This window comes from Chenopodium quinoa, unplaced genomic scaffold, assembly GCF_001683475.1.
Source record: "Chenopodium quinoa cultivar QQ74 unplaced genomic scaffold, ASM168347v1, whole genome shotgun sequence".
Lineage (NCBI taxonomy): Eukaryota > Viridiplantae > Streptophyta > Magnoliopsida > Caryophyllales > Amaranthaceae > Chenopodium > Chenopodium quinoa.
This window is the reverse complement of record NW_018742205.1, coordinates 43173-70112: the sequence shown is the minus strand read 5'-3', so window position 1 is coordinate 70112 and position 26940 is coordinate 43173. Positions and strand designations below refer to the sequence as shown.

At 34.2% G+C, this 26940-nt stretch overlaps 1 protein-coding gene across 2 annotated transcripts; it reads right to left on the bottom strand.

Annotated features, from left to right (window-relative positions):
* Positions 1-7287: 7287 nt before the first annotated feature.
* LOC110726764 (protein EXPORTIN 1A) lies at positions 7288-25558 on the bottom strand. Of its 2 annotated transcripts, none has more exons than XM_021906267.1 (32): positions 25040-25558; positions 23445-23561; positions 21242-21334; positions 20970-21041; positions 20280-20387; positions 20110-20192; positions 18995-19133; positions 18834-18902; positions 18645-18722; positions 17102-17164; positions 16963-17007; positions 16216-16323; positions 16008-16106; positions 15535-15738; positions 14816-14875; positions 14321-14431; positions 14090-14187; positions 13742-13850; positions 13477-13542; positions 13225-13323; positions 13067-13147; positions 12889-12978; positions 12273-12358; positions 12073-12153; positions 11770-11952; positions 11305-11371; positions 10609-10719; positions 10224-10331; positions 10011-10148; positions 8796-8933; positions 8620-8724; positions 7288-8192 (listed from the first exon to the last, which is right to left on the bottom strand). In XM_021906267.1, the coding sequence occupies exons 1-32, from the start codon at positions 25136-25138 to the stop codon at positions 8070-8072; spliced, it is 3231 nt and encodes a 1076-aa protein (XP_021761959.1). In that variant the 5' UTR covers positions 25139-25558; the 3' UTR covers positions 7288-8069. The 2 variants fall into 2 exon arrangements, with proteins under 2 accessions (XP_021761959.1, XP_021761968.1); XM_021906276.1 differs by having other exon boundaries at positions 15535-15735; positions 25040-25557.
* Between the last annotated feature and the right edge of the window lie 1382 nt (positions 25559-26940).

Sequence of the window (26940 nt, the reverse complement as noted above, 5' to 3'; positions counted from 1 at the left end):
AAGATATGTATTGCTCTGGGATTTTTTCAACAGAATGCATGTGCAAGATTCTAAGGCTATGGAAGCATAACCAACCCGACTCTTCAAAATTCTTGCATGGACATTGAATTTTTTGGTTTGCTGGATCGTAAGTTACTGCTTGAGTTGTGCCATCTCTGCCTTCAAGGTACACTTGGTAAACCATTTTGCCTCCATTAATCAATAGCAGTTTAGTTTGAGATCCAATGGCTAGGTTGAATTCTTCTTCAAAGTCCCTGAATAATGTATGTGTATATACCTCAGTAGCATGTTTAAGTAAGGTAGACATCGGATAACTTGAAGTAGGAATTGATTTTTTGCTATTGAACTCATAAAAATCCTCATTCCTTCTCCAAGTCTTCACTATCTTTTGAAATATGTTGTAGAATTCTGTCAAACTTATCTTCTTGTTTGCTTTAAATCCCACTGCATGATTTGTGCTCTCACTTCTCTGTAACGACAAGATTCCCGCGAAAAAAAAAGTCCTTACTTAGAGTTGTTAACCACTTATGTTTTAGTGAGTATAACCTCTTGAACCAACTGTCCTTTTCCAGCTTGTACTTTGCCATCATTGAATCCCAACATACTTCAAACTGAGCTTCGTTAATACAACCACTCAAGCATTTCGTGAAAGCAACTTTGAATGTGTCATCACTCTTCAAAACTCCAAATCTTGTTACAGCATTTTGAATCAAAGACATAGTCTATGTCTATTGTTTGGAAATACCTGTACATTTTTATACAGTTACTATAGTTTCACAAATGGTTACTGCATTTAAAATAGAGGTAACTAAATATAATTTTAGTACAAACATATTTAAATGTAGTAGTAACTAAATTACCTTGGGTATTGCTGCTGTCATGGCTGCATCTTGGTCTGTAAATAGTGAGACAGGACATTTACCACCCATTGCCTTTTTGAAGGTCTCAAATAGCCACACAAATGACTCTATGGTCTCATCGCCAATAAAAGAACAAGCAAACATAGTGTTCTTCCAGTGGTTGTTTATTCCTACAAATGAGGTTGTAACGATTCGTCCTATATGTGGTGTCAAATACAGTGACATCCCCATATATTTTGTAATCTTCAAGCATCATAGAATCCCTCCAAAACAAGTTACAAACCCTTCCATCTGCGTCCAACCTTACACTGAAAAAAAAGTTAGGGTCTTCAAAATAAGCTTCCTGTAATTTGTCACAAACTACTTGAGAATCTCCTGCTTGAATGGCCTTTATTTTCAGTTTATAACAATAAGTCATGTGGTCTTTCACTGTATAGTCCAGATTCTTGCATGGCCTCAATCACTTGCCCTTTAATTTCAGTCATTGCACGCTCTAAACGGTGGAAATGGTTCCATTGTGGTCTAGTGAGTGGATGATTGTGCACCAACATGCTGAACTATCTCAAATTGCCCCTCCTCATTCAATTTGGCTATTATCAAAGCATTACAGTTCGTCCTTGTTATTGGAACTCTCCTACTTTGCCTTATTTTTTATCTAATCGAAGAACTTTCCTCTGTCAACAGTTCTTCTGGAATTTTTTCCTTCTTTTTACCAAAATTTCTTAGTCCAGCTGCAGAGCATACAAAGAACTTTTTGGTGATAATATCTTTAGTTCCGATTTTGCTTGTCTGTTTTGCTTTTCTAACACTAAAACCAACTGCAGCAGCATGTTGACAATACAATTCATGTATTTCTGCAAGTGTCGCTCGAGTTTCTCCTACTAACCAACCACTAATCTCTTCATTATTATTTGCACCTGTTATTTATTTGCACCATCCATAATTATCATTTATATAGGTTAAATTGGGGATATGGAAATTGCACTCTAAAGTCTTCAATACAGACATATCAGAAATGCACTAACCATCCTGTAAGTACCATGTATTTATGATATATCAAGTTATAGACAAGATTAGGAAGAAGATTGATATAAATGCAAACATGAGGAAGACTAAAGTCTTCACAAGACAAAATAAGATACCCTGACATTGGTAGGAAACCACCTCCTTCTTATACCCTGACAATCTGACGTTCCCATGTAACCACCACCTCCTCCTTATACTCATCTTCAATTATATACACTAACATATTCTTATTTATACATTTCAATCTAATGCCTTCTTTACACACCAACTTGTAAACAATTAACACTTCCTTGTCATCCTTCATATAACAATGTATGATCTATTTTAAAATACTTGAGGATAGTGATCTATTTTAAAACTGTAGTAAATTTTGGGCATAGCTCCTTAGTGTTTGTTTCTTATAAAATTATGTATCAGATGGAAAATCTACAATGTAGTATTTCTCTTTCATGCTATTCTGACTAAAGAACATTCAGGCAACATTCACTAAAGAACAATTAATGATTAACATATGATCTATTTTAAAAAGTTTTAAAATAGATCACTATACTATCACTAAAGGCAACTATATTACTTAAAACTGGCTTTGCATGTCTCTAGCTACTGTAAACCTATTTATTTTCAATCAATATAAATTACGTACTACTAGTTTCAATTATACAAATTAATACCTAAATGCCCAATTTAATTTTCCAAACAAACAATTGCAATTGCATAATTGCTTAATTCACATTATCAAATTCTAAAATCAATTGCATATATATCGCATAATACCTTGAGCTTGCATTACATGTTGACTTTCCTCCTGAACTTCATTCTCATCCTCAACTTCAATAATAGCTTGTTCTACATCTTCAATGACATCATCTTCTTGTTCAAGTTCGAATTGAATGGGATGATGATACAAGCTTTCTATATTTGACAAATCAAACAATGATCAATAAATTTGCACAGTTTGATCAAAATCAAATAAATGATCAATAATAATTCTTACCGTCATAGTTGCTTTCAATTTTAGCTCATCAATCAGATCGAAATTGATGACATTAATATCTAAGTATTCTATAGTGTCCTGTATATTTCGATTTAGATAAATTTTAATTGATTGTATAGAAGAATTTTCCATGAATTTTGCAGAAATTGATTAATTATGGAGAAATTATTAAGCCTAGAATTGATTAGAAGGAGAGAGAAAAAAACTTCAAGCTCTATTAAGAATTGATTATGGCGTAGATGATGAAGTTGCAGGGGAAAGAGAATTCACCGTTTTCTTTTGTTTGGGGTTTTACGGGTTTAAGATCTGGGAGTGTGTGGGCTGGGATTGCTACTTGATGGGTTTGGGACGTGATATTTTGTGGTCCACAATAATTTTATTGTGGACCAGGTCCACCCAAGATTTTTTGAAAGACTTTTTGGTTTATAAATCGTTTGATTTTGCAAGATTTGTCCATCTCAGCATGCATCTCAGCATTTCGCGATAAAATTCTCAACTTGCATCTCAGCATGCATCGCAAAATTCTCAACATACATCTCAGCATTTCGCGATAAGAATTTTTGGTTTATAAATCGTTTGATTTTGCAAAATTGGTTTTAATAACTTAACAAAATTTATCCATTTCAGCATGCATCTCAACTTTTTGCGATAAAATTAAAGATCTAAACCGGAATTTTAAAAAATTTAATAGTCTAGAATTTTGTTTACTCTCAGTCTCAAGTGATAGCTTAATTAAAGTGGTAATCTCATCTCACAATTGCTCACCTCCTCTTCTCCCTTTTTCTTTCTTCTCTACTATTTTAGAATTTATTCGTATCCATTTAGGCTTGCAATACTCTAATTTCTTTGGAAATTAACTTATTTTCAATGATTTTTCAATTCAGTTTATTTTTATCTCTTTATTTTCCCCAATTTAGGTTTTTTATTGTCATTTATCTATGAGATCTTTATTTTTAAGGTTCTAATAATTGGAAAGGTATCTAGATTCACATAGGGTTTAGGTCTTGTTATCAACTCAAAAGTCATACCATCAACGCGGAAAGCAAAAGTCTCTATTTGGAAATATGCAAAGGCATTTTAAAATACAGCTCACGGTAAGTTTGAAGCAGTGGAATAAGAGTTGTGTATATTGTAAATGCTAGTTATTAATGAATTATTTTTCCTCGTCAAAAAACAATTATTTATCAATAAATCGATTTCACTATCATTATTTGATCACACAACAGGTCAGCCTTAAACTTGTAAAACTCATTATATTGGATGGAAAGAATAACGTTAATCAATTTCATTATTTATAAACTAAAATGGGTTAATTAATTTCATTATTTATCAACTAAAATCGTTAAATTGAAAAGAAAAAGAAGATAAGTAACTCCTAATTTATTCTTCCTAACTCTTCATTCCTTATATCTAATACAAATTGGTTTCTTTTTTTCTAATCTAGATGTCGTATGAATTTTTATTAATGAATTGATTTGATTAAAAAAAATTTAAAGAAAATTATAAGAAAAAAATAAAAAATAAAATAAAAAAAGGTGTAAAAATTATCTAGGTACAATGAAAAAAAAAGGTTTAAAACCTAACATGTGAGTAATTGAACAAAGGAAGTAGAATTTTATTCCTTAAATTGTTTCTTACAAATAAATTTTTTATTTTAAAATTGCAAAATTTTTGACAATACCTACCAAGAATTGTTGGTGTTTTAGTAATAACCCCCAACTGTTTTTTTTTTTTTTGTTGAATTTTACCCCCTACTATTTTTCCTAAACATTAAAACTTTCCACCAGAATGTCTATTCACTCATGTGTGACATCATTGTGGGGCCCACTAGCTACCTTCCCTCCCTTTTCCCTCCTTTTCTTTCTTCTTCTCTCGATTCTCAATTCCATGTCTTCCACTCCATTCTCTTTCATCTTTAATGTCAATTAATCAAGCTCACCCACCTGAATTCTTCCACAAATTCAATTCACCTTTGATGTCTCTCTCTCTCTCTCTCCCCCTTCATTTTTGTTGAAAAAAATAAAAATAAAATAAAAGCATATTCCCAAATTGTACCTTCACTGGCACATAATATACTAAAACTTCACAAAAACGACAACATTAGAGAGGGATCGAGGTTTGGAGGACTATTCTGTCAAGCTTAGCAGGAATTGGAGATATTTCAAGGTAAAACGACTATTTGTATTGACAATGGTAAATTGTAGAAACCATACAACTATATCTGCAACCTGTATTGAAGTCAAATTTTTTTTTTTTTTTAAAAAAAAAATAAATAAAAAAAAAAAAACCAAAATGATTTCAAAATGCCCATGATTATTTCACAAAATGTTAACTAAATTCATCCCATAACCAAATTCCCAAATTGAAAACCCTAAACCCTAATTTCAATTTAAACCCCCAAATTAAGTAGTCAAACCCAGTAATTAAACAAAATACCTTTCTCCGTGGAATCATTGAAGTGTTTTTGAAACCCTAGATGTTGATTTTGGCAAAACAATTTCAAGCTCTACCCCCAATTAGAGATGAAATGATAGAAGAAGGAGTGAAATCGTGAGAAGAAGGATGAAAGAGAGGGAAAAATGATGGAAGACCGTTAGTGGCCCAATATGATGTCACTTTAGAGTGATTGGTCAATTTTGTGGGAAGTTTTAGTATTTTGGATTTCAAAAAAAATTATAGGTGGTAAAGTTCAAAAAAAATAAATAAATAATTGTTGGTGATTATTACTAAAACGAGAACAATTGTTGGTGGTTATTGTCAAAAAATCCTAAATTTCACAGTTATTCAACGCTCATGCAATAATATCTTTCCCTTTTTCTCCTATGATACTGAATCACATTCTTGTTGTGCTCAATTGTTTCAATACAACGCTATTTCATTTAGGGACTTCATTTGTTCCTAAATAAATGCATAACTAGTCTTAATTATTTAGTCGTTTCAAAATAATTGCATCACTTTTATTTTTGGTAACTTTATACCATATTTTATTAGACCTCTCTTTCCATGATTCCCACTTAAATTATTTCATTATTTATCTATTCTCATGGTCTCCAATTAGAAAACCAATCTGTCACACTTTATCCCTTTCATGGTCCTCAACTCCTCATTATCCTTTAATTAGAATAATAAATCACACTTTGCCTCTTTATGCATCATAATATTGCAGAGAATAAATAATACTAAAACTCCAAGTGATACATTTATTTTGAAACGATTGAATAAACTAATATTATATTGAGATAACAGTTCTCAAAAAAAATATTGAGATAACAAAAAAAATAAAAGATAAGTATTAGGGATGGCAATTGGGCGGTGCGCCACAATTTTTTATACCCACCACCCGCGGTGGGTAAAATTTAAACACCTACACCCTCCTAAGCGGGTAAAAACCTAGACCCACACCCGATCCACCACCCATGTAGATATTCACTACCTACTTTTACCCGACTTTTATCCGACAACCTAACAAACATTTGTTTAATAAATTTCCTATATAATATGCCATTATGCCATCTCTAAACTGCTGTAAATACATAATTTAATTGCATATTATATAAGGTAGTAGTCAATCTGTGATAAAACAATAAAAATAGTCATACATCAAGACAAATACAAAAAGAATTACATAAAAAAAAACTAGTGGTAGTAATAAGTTAGCAGGTAACTAGGTAGGTAACTGAGTGAGTAGGCTGGCAAGACTTAAAATCACCACCTATTCGCTACCCACGGTGGGTATGACTTTTATACCCATACCCGCCTACTTACCCGCCAAAGTTAGTCCCGTATCCGCTCTAACTGAGACATGTGTAGTGTGGGATCCATATTTTTATATCCACATGCCATCCTTAAAAAGTATATGGATAGCATACATCTGTAAGGAATGAAATTTACAAATCATCTTATGTTGACAAAATAAATTAAGCAAATATTGAGCTGAAACAATAATGCGTTTGAAATATCAAGGAAGGCTCCATTTGCTTTGACAAAAAGAACATATTCCTTTCCTAAGAAAATCAATTTTATGTAATTACCCTATTGTACAATTAGTTTCCTTTATTAGGAGAAAATGGATGAAAGAGATATTAGGAGTAAGGGAGAAAAAGTGACAATCCTACCTTTTGAAAGTAAAATGTTTAGATACTGTATATATCTTTTATCAGAAATTATTTATATACACCCAAGTGCCCGTGCAGACAACTATATCAAAGTTAGTTTTTGCTCTTTACTTGTGATTAAAAAAAAATACTCATAAGTGCACCGTACACCCGGGTATAAATTACAATCTCTCTTTGTTTTCTAACCTTGAGAATACTATTTTCCACCCTTTACAAGCCTTAACAATGGAAAATGGAAAATCATTTTCTTGGAAAATGTTTTCCAAACTGAGCCTCATTTCAAAAGCAAAACTAATGCTATAAATCTCATTACTATATAACAAAACATTTAGTCGAACAAAATTGTATATGTAGATCAAAGAACAATGCTCTTTGTCAATAAGAATACACTGAAAGTCTAATATAGACCCCCATTCCTAAAAGAGAAACCCCAAAAGTATAAAAAAAACTTTCTGCACAAACCAGCTAACGCAGTACTTACAAATTATAACTACATCAAAAGATTGATGCCAGAAAGTCGAACTAATAACACACCTCTTAACAAAACATTTAGTCGAACAAAATTGTATATGTAGATCAAAGAACAATGCTCTTTGTCAATAAGAATACACTGAAAGTCTAATATAGACCCCCATTCCTAAAAGAGAAACCCCAAAAGTATAAAAAAACTTTCTGCACAAACCAGCTAACGCAGTACTTACAAATTATAATAACTACATCAAAAGATTGATGCCAGAAAGTCGAACTAATAACACACCTCTTAACCCCCCAGATGAATACAATTCAACTGAATTCTAAAAAAGCCCTTAAAACGGCTTTGTATGTTCCTAGGAAAACCTAAATAATCTACAACCAGCCAATTGATGATATAAGCCATCCACTAAAAAGAACCAAGGTTACCAGTAGGGGCACCGTCATCATCCACAAGCCAAAAACAATTATACTTCAGAGAAACAGCACGGGAAAAAGGTGGATCATGCTCGCCAACCAGCCTCATAAACCTTTGGTTAATCTAAGTTCCTCCATGATTAAGTTAGGAACCACGAAGCAATTATGCCCAGAATATTAGCCTTCTTACGAATCCACCATTTCATCTTGGATCTCATTAGGAGCAATAAGCCCAGGAATGTTGAGCATTCTTTGGCGTTCCCTCTCCCTTTGAGCAGCAGCCTCCTCTGCATAAAGGTCTTTATTGTCCTGCAGAAAATAAAAGCAACAATTTATAAAATTACAGTAAAAAAGACACCAAGAGTTAACACTTGGCACACAATTTATAAAACTTTACTGCTGTCGAAGCTTTGTATGCAAAAAATAATAATCTTGTTATTTTTTAAGGGTAATATTTGAAGTTCATCACACCCAACGAGAGCAAAAACTGAAATTGCTATCTAACAGAGAAGAGAACTATCGACCAAGCAGCAAAGTATAGCTGGAGAAAACATGGAAACATTCAAGTATGTCCAGGTCAAAAGGTATTTGATCGTGCTTTAACCCAGGCCAAGCAAGTATAAAAGCAATATAAACGCTTTCTGGGCAATATCTTCCATCAAATAAATGCCATCCAAATAAAAATTTAAAGCATAAACATGTGAAGAACAAAGTAACACAATGCAACATGATTTACCTGAGCTGAGAACTCCTTTGATTGCACCAAAAAGTCCCGTATGTGATTCTTGAATGCGGGAAGCTCACTTGTTGACTCGAACAGTCCATTGACAAATTGAGTAACCTATAAAAGTTTTAAACTTTAAACGAGGAATAAAGACATAACCCAGCTCTTTTGAATAAATTAAAACGTACCTCAGCAGGTGTCATGTTAGGAAATGAAGTACTGAGCAGCTTTATTGTGTACTCACGAACAAACATCTCGTTATTTGGATATTGATAAGGGACTGTCGCTGCATCCCATAGAGGTTCCGTGACAGCACCAGATTGTACCTGAAAGGAACCCAATAGGCAACAGCCAGATTCTTAACAACATCACTGTTCATGCCTTCTTAGAAACTCTTACTTTCTAATTTCGAGGCAAAAGCTAAACTTTGAAATGCTTGATTGCCAGGTCAAAGCATGAAACCAGAGATGCATGGGACTAGAACTATCAGCGACATAACACATACTTTCAATCCCTCTCCTACATTTGCCACAAAAGCAGGTAATCAAAAAAAATATTGACATCAATAAAGGTTTTGACTCTTTTACATACAACTTCCTTAAGAATGGGGATTATTGCCCGAGTGTTGCAAGCTACTTCCAGCAGACTAACAGAATTTTTGCTTTAGGTCAAGAGTAAAACTCAAGCAAGTTAACACAATTTCTGTCTGGGGAGGAAGGGAAACTGAAGTTTCGGCAATTGCCAAAGATAAACTTAGTAGGTGATAAAACTGTTACGGATAGAACAGAAGTGTATATAAAATTTATTAATTACTAAAAAGTTAAGACAAACCAGCTACTCCACTATATTAAAATTTCAGAAGACGGTGATGTAAATAGTATAACATCTAGGCTTAACGCCTCCAACCAAGACCACATATTTTTATCAAGCAATAGAAACCAGAGATATAAATGTGAACATAACAACAAAATCCTACTGCTGCTACTACAGAATTCATCACCAGTGCTACACACTAGTCACAGCAAGGAATACAAATTTACCTTTTTGTAGAAAATAATGTCTTTGAAGCAACTTTCTTAGGAACAAACTCACGTCTTGTAACAAGTCAATTTACTACCTCTAGACCACAAAAACATCAGCAAATGGGAACTACAATGTCACTAAAATGCTATATAATGATCCACCGTTAAAAGTAAACAAAATGTACATAAAACCACTTATATATCCAGATTTCACAAATGCAGAACTAAAGAAATAAGCAGAAAATTAAAAGAAACAGATATTCATGCTAATATGTAGAATTCCCCGGCAGGCTAAAATGAAAGGTTTTCATCTCAAAATCTGTAATCACAATGTACGAATGAGAGAGAACAAGAAACCAAAATCAATACAAAAAAGTATACCAGGCAGAATAAATGCTGCAAGACCAACACGTGCAGCTTAAACCCAGGTTTGTGAAAGGTGTCCGTCAGCACAGCAAAAATTTCTTGCTCAATTGTCAAGAAGTAAGTCCGGTAGAACTGATTACAGAACTCAGATACCTGTTACGTGAAACAGTAAGCATAAGCAACGTGCACAAGTAGCAACACTATCACAAAGAGCAAGAGGCATCAAACCTGAAAGTTCTTAAGCATCTCTAGAAGGAGGTTAAGCCCAGTTTCAGCAATATTTCTTTCTGTATGACGAAATGCCCAGATAATCGAGTCCATCACGAGTTTCAATTGCTGGAATAGGAATATGTTAAGATAATAATAATTTGGTAGATATTATTACTGAATATGTGACGTTATCTTTTTCTAGGACTACAACTAAAATTCTCCAAATACATGAACACAGCATTTAATTAAATGACTATTTTAAAATCACAATTAAAGCAACATAAGTTATCAAAAAAATTATACTTGACAAACAGAAGAATAGAAGATTATTGAATACTCTCCAAGGAAATTAGAGACTTGGAAATGTAAAATAAAGAATAATAACAATAAACATAAAAACAACCTGAGGTGACAGTCGAATCAATGCAGCGAAACAATGAGTAGCAATTGCCCGAAGTAATGAAAAGAACTTTAGTCGATGCTCTGGATAATCTTCAAAATTCTTTGTTATCATCTAAATCGCACAATAAAAATACACGTTAGATAACAAAGTGAAGGAGAAAATCCTGATGACAGCTCTCTCATACAGAACAGCATCAATAACTCTCCATAGAGAAAAACAGCTAACACAAAGGCCCATCTAGCAAAAAAAAGGTAAAAACCCCAACCAAAGCAACAAAATCCAATGTAAGCACATACTCCCTCTGTCCCTTATTGTTTGCACTATTTGATCCAAAAAGCTGTCACATAAAGTGGGCCATGGTGCAAACAAAAGGGGACTGAGGGAGTAGATTCAGATACTATGCAGCAGCATATATAACTTCAAATGCAGTTTTATGAAGCAGCAGGTACATTATCCTGCATAGGAGCTTAAAATACAGGACGTCTCTTTACTTTCCTGGGTAACCAGGGAAGGTTAGTGTCAAAGGTCACTCAGCACGTGACAAATAGGATGCAAGACAATGTCTAATGGTTCATCAAATCAGATTGCTATACTTCAAAAAATAGTTTAGTAATTCAGTTTACTTTCCACAATATCAGCTATCCAATCATGTAAACACATCAAGACAATACTGCTGAAGAAAGTTGAGAGGCTCACCTCCAAGGTGCATTGGAAAACGGCTTCAAAAATGCGAGGGACATCATCAATCATTGCAGCCTTGTACCTGAAAAAAGTTCACAGAAGACTCATTTATAATCCAAAGGAGTTACAATAGCTTCAAAAACCTAATATGCATCATAAGACCGAGGCATTAGCATATGCAATCACAATAACTGTGGGGTAAACAAATGAAAATTGCACCACTACTTAGCTAGACTCATTTACTGTTTTAAGTAACAAACTGTTAGCAAAATCATAAACTCATTCATAACCCAGATTGCCATTTTCCAAAGCAATTAACAAAGATGAAGGAATCAAATTCAGTAATATCGTCATGACCAATACAGAATATTAGTCAACAACAATGTGCATATAGTAGGAATAGCAAATTGCATATGGAAATGCATAAATCACATTACAATAGAATTTCAAACAGATGATAGCCTCAAAGAAGGATCTTACTTGTTAATTATAGTAGCAAAGAGAGAGAGGACTTCAGACTCCCTAGCATCAGGCAAATTCCTTGCATAATCCCCAAGAACAGGATCCATCATTGGTGGCACAAATTGGGTTCCAATATGTGGCTGATCTTCAGCCTTATCCAAGAATGTTTCAATGAGCTTAAGAGTCTCTCGCTTCACCGATCTGGTTCAAGCAAAATAAACCACAACAAGACCTCAATGCAAAAGCAAGTAAAAGCAGAACGAAGGAATGATATTTAATAGCTTCAAAAGGCAGGAATGTAGATTTAAGATCTAGTATTACCTCAAAAGCTTCACAAACGAGGTTTTTGATGCAAAAGGGCCACCTCCAGCAATGGTGTTTGAGATAAGTTCACTATACATTCTACAAATCCCGGAAAAGAAAGGCAGAGAGAGAAAGGGAGGATGGGTTATTAAACTACATCACAAATAAAGCAATAAACACTATAAGAAACAGGGAACAAAAAAAAAAATACAATATACCTGTACACATTAAGCATGTCCAAAAAGATCAAAGAGATCTGTTGGAAGAAACAAGTGCCAAGAGAGGTGGCGGCACTTGTATTTGTCTGATAAGAAGGGAAAAAAACATGGGAATAAAATTAATCAGCAACTCTTCAAAAACCTCAGGCATTCAACTTGAAAAGTGAATTCATTCAGACAATTAATACATAAACTCAAAACAATCAAAAAACTTAGCCACAAACCCAATCACTATTATGCTAAAATGAATTATAAATACAACTCCATCATTGCCCCCTCTATCTTCCACCATACCACCACCAAACTAAGAGTTCCCTAGCCGCCAGGAGTAGAAAATCTCACCTCTCTTTGCCATTCAAGTTTACGAAAAATAAGCACATTTTAGCATTAAAAAGAGGAAATGATCGGCAGCCATTGAAGGCAAATTGGGTTCTTCTGAATATTCCCAAACTCAGTCAAGCCAATCTTTTTCCTTTCCCTTCTCCAAGACAAAGACATACAAAAACAGTACACTTTAACAAAGGACAGGCAATCTTCTTATTTCCTCATGTATTAAGGGTAATACAAGCAATGATATCTCTATTAGTGACATACGTAATTTCAGTTATGTTTCTACCTGTAAAATGTTAAGTACAGCCCTAATAACTTCAGTTTCCTTCAGCACATCAACACTTTGGCGTGCCTGCCCAATGATCTCCGCCCATTTCTGTGCAGCAACAAAATGATCACAATCACATAAAAACATGACGATGGAGTACAAATACCATTATATTAAAGCATCAAAGACTAGGTACCTGATTGGGCAACTCCATTAAGCGCCGTAGATATTCATCCCTTTTTTGTGGATCAGATTCAGCACTGATCATATGACCAACCTAGCAATGCACAGAAATTGCTGTCAAACAATTGAAAAACACTAGAATAACACAATAGATAAAGGGGAATGACATACAGCTTCATAGAACATGTGAATTTGATGAGATTCAAGATCAGTAATTGTTGTTGGAAGGCCGGTAAGAAGTTCAGATACAAATGGCTCACTTTCCCCAACCTGCAGTCACAAGAAAATAACATAAAGTCTTCATGTATGTGAGCTCCACAGGTTCAACATCAAGAACCACAAGATGTCTAAAGAGCAATAGAGTGAATAACTATTAAATATATAGTACGCCATAAAAAAAAATCCAGCCTTCGTTCCCATTACCTGAATAATGACAAATTTACGCTTGCATTTCTGAACTATTTTCAAGAATGTATCACATGCCATGTCCTGGAAGAAACAACATGATAATAACATATTAAAGTTTATTAAAGGCCAAAGAAGCAATGGACCACAAGGTTACCTCAATATCTACACAAACAAAATAAATTTAATGAAAATGGAAGCAGAACCAAACTTCCAATAAAACACTAAATCAAGGTCAACTGGCTAAATACCAACAGAATTATGAAAATATAACAATGCAAACCTGAACTCCTGGATGTGTTTCATGCATGAATTCAAACAACTTATTGACAACTGTTTTCAAAAATTTCCAATGAGCCCTCAAAAATCTTGGGTACTGCCCAACAACATACCTGCCATCCCCAACAACATCAAATTGATGAATACAGGCGTAAATCGAATCAAAATAACAAAACATTACAGCAGGAACAAGGCTCAACCAATATGTCTATCAAAACTTGAAAAAAAAAAAAATTAACATTCATTACTGGGAAATACAAATCAAGCCATAACATGAAAGCTTGAATTCCTATAAACACCAATACCAAAGTAAGCTTAGCAGGAAACCAGTCAAACAAGCATGAGCCCTTACATGATATTACTTGCAATCACAGCTTTGTTGTCTTTCCCTTTTGTGATTTCACATAAATTCAGCAAGTCACGAATAACCATCACCAAAAACCTGTTCTCCTAAAAATGACCAAAAAAACCAGAAAAATTTCAATTATAAAGCTAATAATGAAAGTTGACTGTAACAACGGTTTAACTCATAGATCAGACTGCTGATAACAAAATGTTGCGATTAAAAAATCACATAAAATACCTGCTCTTCCATCATTGATCCAGATATTGATCCAATTGCCCAACACAATGTGTTCAAATTATTCCACGACCAATCTTCACCATTAAGCTGCTTGCTTAATTTTTTAAGCATCTGAAATAAAACAGAGCAGATTAGGACAAAAGAGGTCACATATCATTAGGCACTGACTGCAGATATCTTCAATCAAATATCAAGAAAGCACAGATCCTAGCACCAACAATTTGTCTATAATCTAGATCCTGTTAACAAAAACCTCAATGATTTACTGTAAAGAAAAGGCATGCCCATAATAAAACCAGACATTACAGCAATGTAAATAACGAAGTACAAAAACAAACATCAACCACCAAATCCAACGATAAAAACTTAGGCTGGCTGATAAATGTCACAACTCTTGACCTCACCAACATTTGTATGTCGACCATGTACAAACAGACAAACACAGTATACAATATAAAGCCTACAAAGATATTGATACAAGAAATGGTCAAATACCTGCTTCTCAGTATCATCATGGTCAAGATGTGTCAAGTATATGAGAGTTTCCCTCATGATCTGCAAAAGACAAAGCACCAATGAGCCAGCCCTTCTCAATGATAGTGACATAAAGATGTATGACCCATAAACACAAAAAACCTCCTTAAGGAAAAACTATAAGGAAAAAAGGCTAAAAAGGTGCAAGCAAGAGAAAGGAATCCACAAGAATCAGAATCACGCAATAAACTGCAACAACCTTTTATCATGCTGGAATAATAACAGATAATTAAAACAAGTACAGCTATTAACTCCTCAACAAGAGCAAATTTCTCTATACCCACAGCTCAACAGTCAAAAGTTATGGTAGAAAACAATAATTTTGCAGACAAATAACCAGCAACTCAGATATTGCCACAAAAAGACTACTAAAACAAATTTTCAGCCAAACCACAACCATCATACCACCAGAGCACCATCCAGCACACAGGATTTAAAAAACATATCTCCAGTCCTCACAATTACAAGGATAATATATCCTTCAATATGCCAAAAAAAAAATGAATAAATACACGCAGATAAAAAGAAGAAAAAGCATCTCCACATAAAGACTTAAATTCAATCAAGTCAAAGCCTCCAAGACTATAACCAAAACAGTCTGCAAAGGATAAGATAACTATTCTAACAGAATGCAGCACCCAATACTTAAGGTACAAGATAAGTTCAAAACGACTAATCACCTTATACTGAACTAGAACATCATTATCCTTCATAGTCTCGCGGACGATATTTCCATTTTCGTCTTCAACTATCAGAACCTCTTCAGGCTTTGCCATTCGACAAATCATTAGCAAACGTAACTTTGACATAGTGCCAGCATAAAGTTGCCGTCTCTGCAGGAGCTGAGAGCCCGTACCATCAGCCATGCCAGGAAAGGGCAACTGCTAAGAAAACATAATTTTGAGTAAAAAAATTGAGCAGGGCACGAGAACAGAATTGAGACTCCATCCAAGAAATGCACAAACAAGGAACATGATGACAGTTATAACATCCATCTGTAAAACTTACATATGCTAAAAAACATTTTAAGTTTTAACAATATTAAAAACAGAGAAGACAGTAAATTGACAGTAAATTGACAGAAAAATCAGCTACATGAAAGATCAGAAATAAGACACTGTATAGAAATAACAAAGAATCGTAGCAATTTCACCTGCAGCCCCATCATATTCGCAACTGCTGCAGGATTATCCACATTATGGTGTGCCTCAAACAGCTCCAAGACTAGAGAATTCCAGTAGTCCAAGCAAACCTGACAAGCAATTACATAAGAAGGAATCAAAGATCAATACTACTCATGAAAATCCAAGACCGCAGATTGAGAGCCAAAAAGTATGATTTACGGAAATTATTTAACTCACCTTAAAAACCTCAGTATCATCTACATATGATATGTTGATAAGATACTCAAGACCCATCAGGAGGGAAGCTATGCTCTCTTGAGAGGCTTCCAGAACCCTGATATGTGACTGCAAACAAAGGCATCAGTGAGATTGATGCTAATCAACATGACACGAACATGTAAAAGATGTTAAAACGACATATAACCTCCATTTCAGAAAGTTACTCAACAATTTCAATCTTTTTCCATTGCAAAAAGTACTTATCACTTACACTTTACTCCATATTTGGTAAACCCTCTTTACTACCTTACCCCTCTAACCCTACAATATTTACATTTCCACTCAAAATCTCTTATTTTGGCTACTTTTTTTTTTTTTTTTTTTTACACAAACCTGCCTTTTTACAGTATTTTTCTCTCGTACTTTATCCACCCTTTTTGTAACACCCACTCACTTCATCAACACTCTTTCTCCAATTGTCTTAATTTGTGTAAAAAGTTTAGATGCAAATATTCAGGTAGTATTTGTCAGCAAAAACGCAAAATAACTCATAGCTTAAGGTCACAAACTTCAGAAAAGATAGAAACCCCGCAACAAGGATATGGCCTAAAAAATGGGCAATACTAATTCCAGCTTATTAAAGAAAAATAAAGAAACATAAATATCAGTCAATGCATTATGCGACTTTACCCCTAATTCAAGACAAAAACTTTACAAGAAACCAAAAATTAAAAAAAAAGGCAAGTGTTCATTAAAGAAACTCACTTTGAAAAATGCAGTGAAAAAAAGAGCCAAATTCTGAATAAAAGCCTGAGAAAACACCACATATTGAAGTTAGTTGAATCTTGAATGGCAAATTAAGTAGCAGATAGTTCAGGTGGAAATCGGAAACCAAAAGTAGAACCTGCTCATCAGATGATCCATTAGCATACGCATCAGGAATATTTGTTGTTGGCGGGAGAATAGCCTGAGAGCAATCAAAAGCAATAATCAATATCAATATAAACCAAAAAAAAAAAGTAAAAAGAAACAAAAAATAACTGATGTGCCAGAATTCCACAATTCTCTTTACTAGAACTTAGTTCACCACCAAAAACTATATACCGAAATTTCTTAAAATGCATTGACTGCATGCTAAAACCAATACAAACAATATGATCAATAACAATATAAACTAATTAATTAAGAATGAATTTATAAACATAAAAAGAATTAATAGCACTAGGGGATGTCCCTTCTATGATTGAATTCTCATTAATGGCTAATAACATGGAACAAGAGTAGCAAACTTATCTAAAAAAAAAGGGGCATCAGCAGATAAAAAATAAATAAATAAATAAATAAACATGAAACATTTACACATCAGCTTATATTTGGTCATATATAAACTAACACCAAAATATTATTTATGTAGTACATACTTCCTCCAACTTTTAATAATAGCATCATTTTAACTAGTCAAATTTGCAAACGCACTACTTTGACCATTAATATATGCTTTTATTAAACTTTAAAAAATATTATTAATTTAAAAATATGTAATGAGATTAACTCAACAACAATTATAAACATGAAATTTATTATTATATATTTGTAATAGGCCTTGGTCAAAGGTAGTAAAAGAACAATATAAAAAGTCAAAAAGAGGCAACTACTGAGAAAGGAAGAATAAACTACAACTTTCTCCCCATAGAATTCAACGGTAAGTGGGTGTGAATAAAATGACAAAATAATCATAATCACCTCAAAAAAGAATGAACTTAGCGCCTAGAGGGGGTAAAAATCCGAAGTCAGAGAGCCACCCATGACTATATATATTAAATTGTGTAGCAATAAACAAGTGATACTTCAGAAGGAGATTGTTGTTTCAGCAATGTTTATTACGGATTACAAAAAAGTCCCAGAAATAATTACCCAAAAGCTATAATTGAACAAGCTCTTAAAGAAATCATTCCTATTCTTCACTATTTCCAAGTGCACCACTAAATATCTTAGGAAATTCATTCCCATAATTCACTAATCAACTTAATATTCAGCACTCTTTTTCCCTTTCCACCAAAACTTAGACCTGGACATTAAACCAACAAGAAAGAGAAGCTTAAACGAAACAAGTTGAGCAACCAGCAAACAGATAAGAGAAAAATATTGCTCACAAATGATATAACATCTCAGTAAGCTAAACAGTAAAAACCTTCTCTAACGTTAGGAAAACATAACTTCCTTAAAATTCAACTGGAAAGCACAAGACTAAAGAGGTAATAAGCAGATCTTCCCCCAAGACGTTAGAAGTTTCACCTAAATGAGAGGAAAATGAGAGAATCCACTCCCATCCCCTTTCTTATCTACTAATAACAGAAATTAATGAAGTGGAAAAGATAATTCCAGCACACAGTCAAATATGATAATAAAAAATTGACGACGGATATGAGAACCCTATTGCCATTCACCTGTAACTGAACCATGAATACATTGTACATCTTAACATATTGGGCATTGTAGAATTCACCAAAGGTCAGCGCTGCAACCTGTAACCATATCAACAAAAATAGAGTCATTCCTAACCACACATACAGTGATACAGAAGCACATACAAGAGGGTAAGAAAAGACCTTAAGAAAATAAAATATCAATATTACCTCAGATAAGCACTGGAGAGTAAGATTTCGATATGCTGGAACGGAGAAGAATTTCAAAAGAGTTTCCAGCTACAGCATTCAAGAAACAAAGACACAACAGTTAGACAAGCATAATGAAAGGGAAATCAGAAGCACCAGTAAATGAAGCAGATTAGACAAACCAGAGGGGATTCAAAAATATATCCCAAAGGAATCCATGAAAGGAAAGCATGAAGTGTAGAAAGAGTAGCACGTATCAACTCCGTCCTCTGGGATGCTGATAGCACATACAGGCATAACTCGTGAATAAGTTGAAATTCACTGCAGCAGTGCAAGAAAAATAAGGTAAGAACATCTGGGATACTATCACAACGTAACGGCACACACTAATAAGCAAGATCAAACTCAGAGCATAGACTTAGAGAGATGGAATAACGAGTTAAATGGGTGTAAGAATTAGTAGATAAATTAAGAGATTGTGTAAAGGAGTAAATATTATGAGGTAATTGGAGTAAGATGATAAAGGAATCGAGAAAGGGAATTTGCATTTGTATAGCTTTAATAATGGAAACATGGAATAGAACTATTCTAACCCTACATTTACTTTTACGGAATAACAATAAGATTAACCATTAAAACCCCTTTCCCTTCTTCCTCACTAGGCCCTACCACCAGATTTTCTCAACATCTACCCCTACCCCTAATAATCTTCCCCAGTCCTACAAAGGTCCCCCATAAAGGTAATCCGGATGTTTGTAGTTGAGATCTCTCAGTAAGTCGGGGAACTCAGGATGATTTAGGGTATGAGCCTTTAAGGCTTAGTAGCAACAAGGACCAGAATTTGGTGATGGGTGAAGACCACTCTTTCTCCTCCATCGGCAGTGTGGTGATTGAACTTGGATGCCACACATTACTAGTAGTTTCTGCAGCAGTGGTCTTGAAGGGGAAAGAGACCAGTAGTTTGACTACTTTCTACAGCAACGATGTTAAGAGGTTGACAATGTTGAGTCTCTGAGGGTTGCAATAGTGCTTGTGAGCCATGAGATGAATGATAAAGTAGGCATGAATCTTAAAACCCGGGAAGGGAGAATTGAAATACTAAGGGGCGAAGGAGATCGGCTAAGGGGTTAAAGTAATTCTACGAACAAGATTGAAGTAAATCAACAACAAAGAGTAAACCAGACACAAGCAAAGGGAATTGAGAACCCAAATTTTGATTTCTATTTTCTTTCTTGATCAAGTAAAACCAAAAAAAACACTGCTGAAGATTTCTTAAATTACAAGTCCAAATATAAACCTATTTAACGAGTGCTTAAGTTCCTTAATCTTCAGTTGTGTCATTTCTCCTCTTGAGAAATCAAAAACCTCCTCGCTCAACAGCTGATGAGAAAAGATAAACAACAGCAATTAATTACAAGAGCCAGGATTTGCGGGAGAATGTGCAATGATATTTGAAATAATACATACTTTCAATATGACCATGCAATTCTCACAAATTGTTTCACTGCTTTTAGCAGCATTAACAAGATCAGGAACAAAGCTTTTCCATCTAGTGGGCCAGTCATGCTTCAGAATCTGCAGATTATACAACAATCAGCTGCCATAAAAAAGATAGAACAAATGATAGGAACCATTCTAATCACGGTCCGAGACAATTTCACATTAATAAAAAATCATCCACACATCAAATCATGACCAGCAACAGAACTGACAAACAAAAGATAAAAGAGGGATTTACTAACCAAAACACAAGATTAAGGTTACAAAAGAAAGTTCCGAGACACACAATCACCAAAACATGAAAAGAAATCTTATAAAAGTGTATTCCATTAAGCAACCACCACCCAAATTCCCCAATATCTTTTATGCTGTTAGCAAGAATGTTTAAAAAAGACATTTTATCAGGGATAGCATAATAATTTCCAATATTCTTTTGCAGAACAAACTTCGACTATCAGCATATTATACATATGTCTCAAACATAATCCAAGGTAATTTGAGATATTCAACATACTGATCAAAATCCTAACAAAAGTCCAAAATCATTAAAGACACTCCAAACTGTCAAAACTTACTCTTCAATTTATTCCATGTGGACAATAGTTATCAAGGTAAGAGACAAAACCTTAACAAGCTTTAAAATAGAATCAATCATACCTGAACCAGTATGACATTTAATTTGTTGACATATAGCCTTTCCCGCCTGAAAGAAGCCTCGTCTCTCGAAAGCTTTCAAATTTCAAAAAGATAAAGAAAAAGAAACCTGGTCAGTAATTATAAATTAAGATCCAAAAAGAACAAAGAAGATAACTCAAAAGCTTAAAAAAGTACTAGTGAAAAAGTTGATAATTAAAAACGGCTTTTTAAGGATAGGAGAAGGGGAAAAAATAATGCAAATAATACTAGGTAAATAAGTGTGAGGTACACACCTGGACAATAACATCAGATATATAATTCTTCATTCCATCTCTCTGTTCAACAGGCAATGCATTCCATCGGTACTTAATGACACCTTCCAAAACCTGTCACAATACAGTAAAAACATAATCATAAACTAAAGTATACATATATATTTGGACATCATATACAAAAACAATGGTATATAGTAAAGGCATTATAACAGATTTACAGCTTTATTCCTGTAGCTGAACTATCTTGCAGCTTATCAATTTAAATTTACATGAAAATTAATGGTTTGTACAATACAATGACCTAAAGATTCACATGAACACCCAATGCAATGATTATGATCTGCTGTCATCACATATGCTGGTAAAATTACAAAGAACCAAAGAGATAGCAACAGCCATCATTGTTACCCAACCCCAATAAGACTTTCTATTTTTAGAAGGTCAGATGTTTTACAATTAGCAAAAGGCAAAGAAATCCAGTTAACTTAAATAAAAGGCAAAACATACAAAGTAAAACTAGGATGCCTTTGTGATCTGGATAACAGTCAAAGAAGTAGTCAGACTGGACAGAAACCTTCCAATGCAAGGTATCACATCTAATTTATTGGAACATGCAGCAAAATGGATCTATTTAAAACGAAATAAGTTTCCAGCATCAAAGATAAAGCAAGCGAATCAGCATTTTCCTTGCACCCCCAGCCACATTTATTACCAACTTAAATCTTAATTTAACCTCAAATACCCTTGCCACACACTCAATACATATACAAACACAACACTTCAATTCTCGGCTCAGACAGCTCAATGACTATTTAGAATTAGGAATATATTTCAAGAAGTGTCTCTGCATCTGTCTTGTTATTAGGAATTTAGGATAGAGTTCCCGATTTTAACATTTTACGCCCTGCTACATCAAGTTCTTGAAATATACTTGAACCTGATACTCATACTGGTGTTTGGTACCATAGTCTGCCACAGGTCCACATCTATTCTCGAATAATATACAAAAATTAATCCACAGGATCTGACCAATTCTGCTCTGGCTACCATAGACAATGTATAAAATAATTGAGGGATAGAACCAACCGAAAGAGCTATTATATGACCCCCGACAATGAACTTGAAGATATACCATATATGAACTATATGAATGCACAGTAATTCCACCACATATTTCTTGCCCCTTCCATCAGATGTGTTTAATTATCATAATTCCACCACATACTTCTTGTCCCTTCCATCAGATGCGTTAAATCGTCATAATTCCATCACATACTTCTTGCCCCTTCCATTAAAGCTGCTAATTGTGTTTAATCATCATATTACTTCAACAAAATTTCCAAATTGACAATCTTCAGCGACAATATAACATGGCTGCTCTGGCACAGGGACAATCTCCAAAACCAAAATGTTCAGGTTACTATTCAATTTTTCGTATTCAAAATTAACTTTGGTCTTCTGTTATCCTCGATTCCTCAAGCTACATTGGGCCTCTTTCTCAGAAAAAGAGATATTTTTCACCCTCACGCCCATCATCAGCATAATCTTGACTGTGACACTGAATTCTCCATTTTCACTTCATTCCTTCATAAGAATAATAATATTGCCACGTCTATAATGCACCAATCCCTTGCTAACTTGATGGCTCACAGGTCGTCCCAGTATCAGAGGCTATATTTGATGAGTCACTTTCCAAAGGATAAGCTCAGCAGCCTTGTAGAAACTAAACCTTAACCAACTGCTACTCAATGAGTAGCAAAAGCGGTATTCTATATATATTTAAAATGTATGCTACACATTCACGGTCGCAAGTTATAGCCATCCAGTAATACTGGAACTCTAGACATTTAGGAGCAGTAATCCATTCTGGCCAAAGCTTTCAGGTATTCATGTGATAATAAATGCTAAACCGTCATTTTACCCCCTCTTCACTGAATGATTGCACAAACTGATGGGGTATTAAAGTGTAAATACAGTACGGACAATCCATCAAGAAAAATCAGCCCCAGTGTTGTGCTGAGGTCAAAATATTGCGTATAGTCAGACCTCGGAATATGGCTTATAATCTGAACTGATCTCAGATATTCGCACAGCTTGACAAAAATCCCAAAGACAACTTCCACATATTAAATGAATAAAAGCATAACAACATGCAAACAAAATAAAATTTGAAAGCCATGAAGTTCTTAAATGGAAAACTAAATAAATTTATCGGACTGACCTGCAACGCAAAAAATTTTGTATTTAAGTTTTGACTGTTCTGAAGGATGTGCACTACTTGGAGCCACATATCAGGATTGTTCTGCAATTCTCGTAATATCTGGTCCGCTGCAGCCCTCTGTCAACATCGCAAAGGGAAAAACATTCCGTTAGGCTTCAGAAAAAATCAACTTGGAAAAGTCATTGACCCTACCGCTTCTCTTCTTAGGGCTTGTAATGAAATTCTGAGCCACAAAGGATTTGAAATCTGAAGAAGCTAATTATTCCGAATTTTGAAATTTAGGGGAGGGGGTGACACGACACGACAACACGACCGAAACCAGCACGACACGGACACACAGTTATTGAGAGAAAACACGAAGTCGACACGACATGACACGAAATCAACCCGAACACGACCCGTTTAGATAAAGTGGTCAAATTATGCAATTATCTTACATTTTACATAGTTTTTGATAGATTTTATTAACAACACGAAATTGACATGAGACCAAACACAAACATGACACGGCACGAACTTTTGCTAGCTCTAGAGGGGGTCATAAGCAGCTACTATGCAGCAAATATCACCATTAGACCTGGTCATTAGGCAGGTCAGGCAGGGTTGATTGTGGGTCGGGTCGAAGAGGGTCACATTTTATAGGTCAATAGCGGTCGTGTGTCAATAGCGGGTCGAAAATAGGCGGGCCGACAAACTATCAATTAAAATAAATATCAGACAAAGCCATAATTAAGTGTATATGAATATGAAAACATCAATGTAAGTTTTTTACATTATCTTTTTTCTTTAAGTTTTAAATTGGACAAACATTTTACTATATTGACCCTGTCCATTGAAGGCCATGTCCATTAAGGGCCCTTAAAGCTTGGCCCTAACCCTATTATCATTTGGCTATCCTACCCAATAACCAAGTCTAATTACCACTCATTCAACAAGCAAACTTACGGTAGAATCAAACCAGTAATACAAATATTTGACATGTGACTATATATTAATAGGAACACAAGTGTTCAACTCTTTCAGCATTTATATTAATAGGTACACTATGTTATATTTACCAAAAACATTAAGCAAAAAAAATATATATGTTAGACTTCTCCAAAACACCTAGATTACGACTTCTCGCCGCATAATTCCCTCGAACACTACTTCACATGTTCCTTATCAATTCAAAGTACGCAAATTTATAGAAAATTAAACTCCCAAAATCATAAATTCACGAGGAACCAATCCAGTATACAATAAGCAGTAAATTCAAACAGTAACAATCCTACAACGACAACCATACAATGATTCCCAACAATTTCACAATATTTGCGAGCATAACAACTACATTATACCCCACAAAAAATACTCAACAAATCAAAATTACATGCCCTAAATTGCTCCAACAACCAATGTATTACCATAAACATAACAAATTACCAAAAACAAATCCTCACTTGCAACCATAAAAAAAACAAACCAAAATCAAAAAAAAAAAAAAAAAATCACAAACTCGCAGAATACTCCACACTTCACGAGTAGAAAAAATTCAAAAAAAATGCTGCAAAAATAAAAATAAAAAATCGAGCGTGAATTTGACACTACAATACCTCTTCCTTAGATCCGGTGCCATAGAAGGCGGCAACGGTAGCGTCAAGAAGAGGAACATCAATAGGCTGACTCAAATCCCTGAGCTTTTCAGCCGCCATATCTAATGATCGGAAAAAAAGTTTTCCGATAAACCCTAACCCTAGAAATTAGTCGGAAAAAAGTTCAGTGAAAAACAAAAACCCTAGCCTTTCTCTCTCTAAAATTTTTCTCAATATTTGGAAGATTTAAGAGAGAGAAAATTAAAAGCGGGACAACGAAAGGGAGAAGACTGTAAAAAAGACAGCTTCAAATTGAAGCAGAGTTTTTATTTTGGGTTTTTTTTTTTTAATTCGGGTTTAAGTTTTTGGGTTTTATAGGAGTTATACACTACAATAAATTGAGTTAGCGTTAATTTGAAGTGGGAGTTTTATTAAGTGCGGTTGCGGCACACCGTCATATGGTAAGAATGTGTTGAGGGAGGAGTTGGAGGCTCGGGCAAAATGAAAATATTTGGGCTCGTTTTTTAATATAGTTTGGTAGGGAAAAGTGAACATTTTTGTTTTTTTCTTTCTTCGAATTTGAATCTTCTTCTTGAATATGTTGGAAAAAGTTAGAATTTGGAATAAATATGTTATGCTTTTGATGGAGAATGTTATCTGTGAAAAACAAACAGTATTTATAACGATAACTGGTTTTATATGATTCTTGTGAGAATGACATAGAGAATAATGTTGGTACTCAGTATAATATACTTGGTTGGTTCGGAAATAGATTGTTTATTGTACAGTGAAATTGTGATTATGGAAATTGGAATAAACATTTTATGCGTTTTTATGAAATTGTGATTATTGTACTCTGAAAGAGATTATTTATTGTATATGTAACGGTAACTGGTTTTGTAGGATTCCTGTGTTGATGATGCAGAGAATAATGGAGGTATAATCCACTTGGTTGGATCTGGAAATGAGATTGTTTATTGTAACTGTAAATTTAGGATGATTTGGTTTATCACGTGAGCAAATCAAGATAGATCTTCTTCTTCTTCTTGTTTTCTAGATGAGTATGGGATTTATGCAATACCAGAAAAATAACCTAAACAATCATCTCAGTCAACTAGTTTCCATGATTTTAGGTTATGAAAAGTTCATTGTCAGCTTTTATTAAATGACCATAGAATGTAATTTTCATTGTGATAATCTTGTTAATAAACTTTCAAAAATCTTAACTAACCAAAAGAAGTCATGCTCTAAACTTAGAAGAAGAAGAAAATGCTGAGCATCTCAACTGTCTAGAAACAATGATCATGATCAAACTTCAGATGCATTAAGCACACGTGCATAGTGCCCATCATTATACAAGGAGACGCTTATATTCGACAATCATTTTCCAACACTGCTCAACCTCAAAGGTGTTTTCATAAATCTTATATATTTAGCATCTGCTTTTTAAAAAATGAAATGAAAGAAGAAAGTCAAATATTTAAGAAACCAACACATGATAATCAAACATCACCTAGCCTGCGTATAGTTTAAGTCTGACAACATAGCAAACGTTTTATAATCAACCATTTCAACTATTAACAACTACAACTAATGGAGATAGAACTCATAGTGCAGTGGCCCAAAGGTCGCCTTGCTTCTCTCCTCTTACCCCTCAAGGATTGCCAACCAAGCTTCATGTGATAAGAGCCTTAGTTGAGGCCCGATTGACCTTACTGGGTAATTTTTTATTTTAAAAAAAAAAACTACAACTAATGACACCGTGCTTCATAAGGTACTGAAAAAAGAATCTTTTTTCTGGCGGAAGTTTTACATTTAGAGATTAAATCACATTATAATTTATTACCTCGCTTCAAACTTGCATTTTGTAATGTTTAGTTTGTTTACTCAGTAGGATAGGTTAAACAACTCAAACAATATTT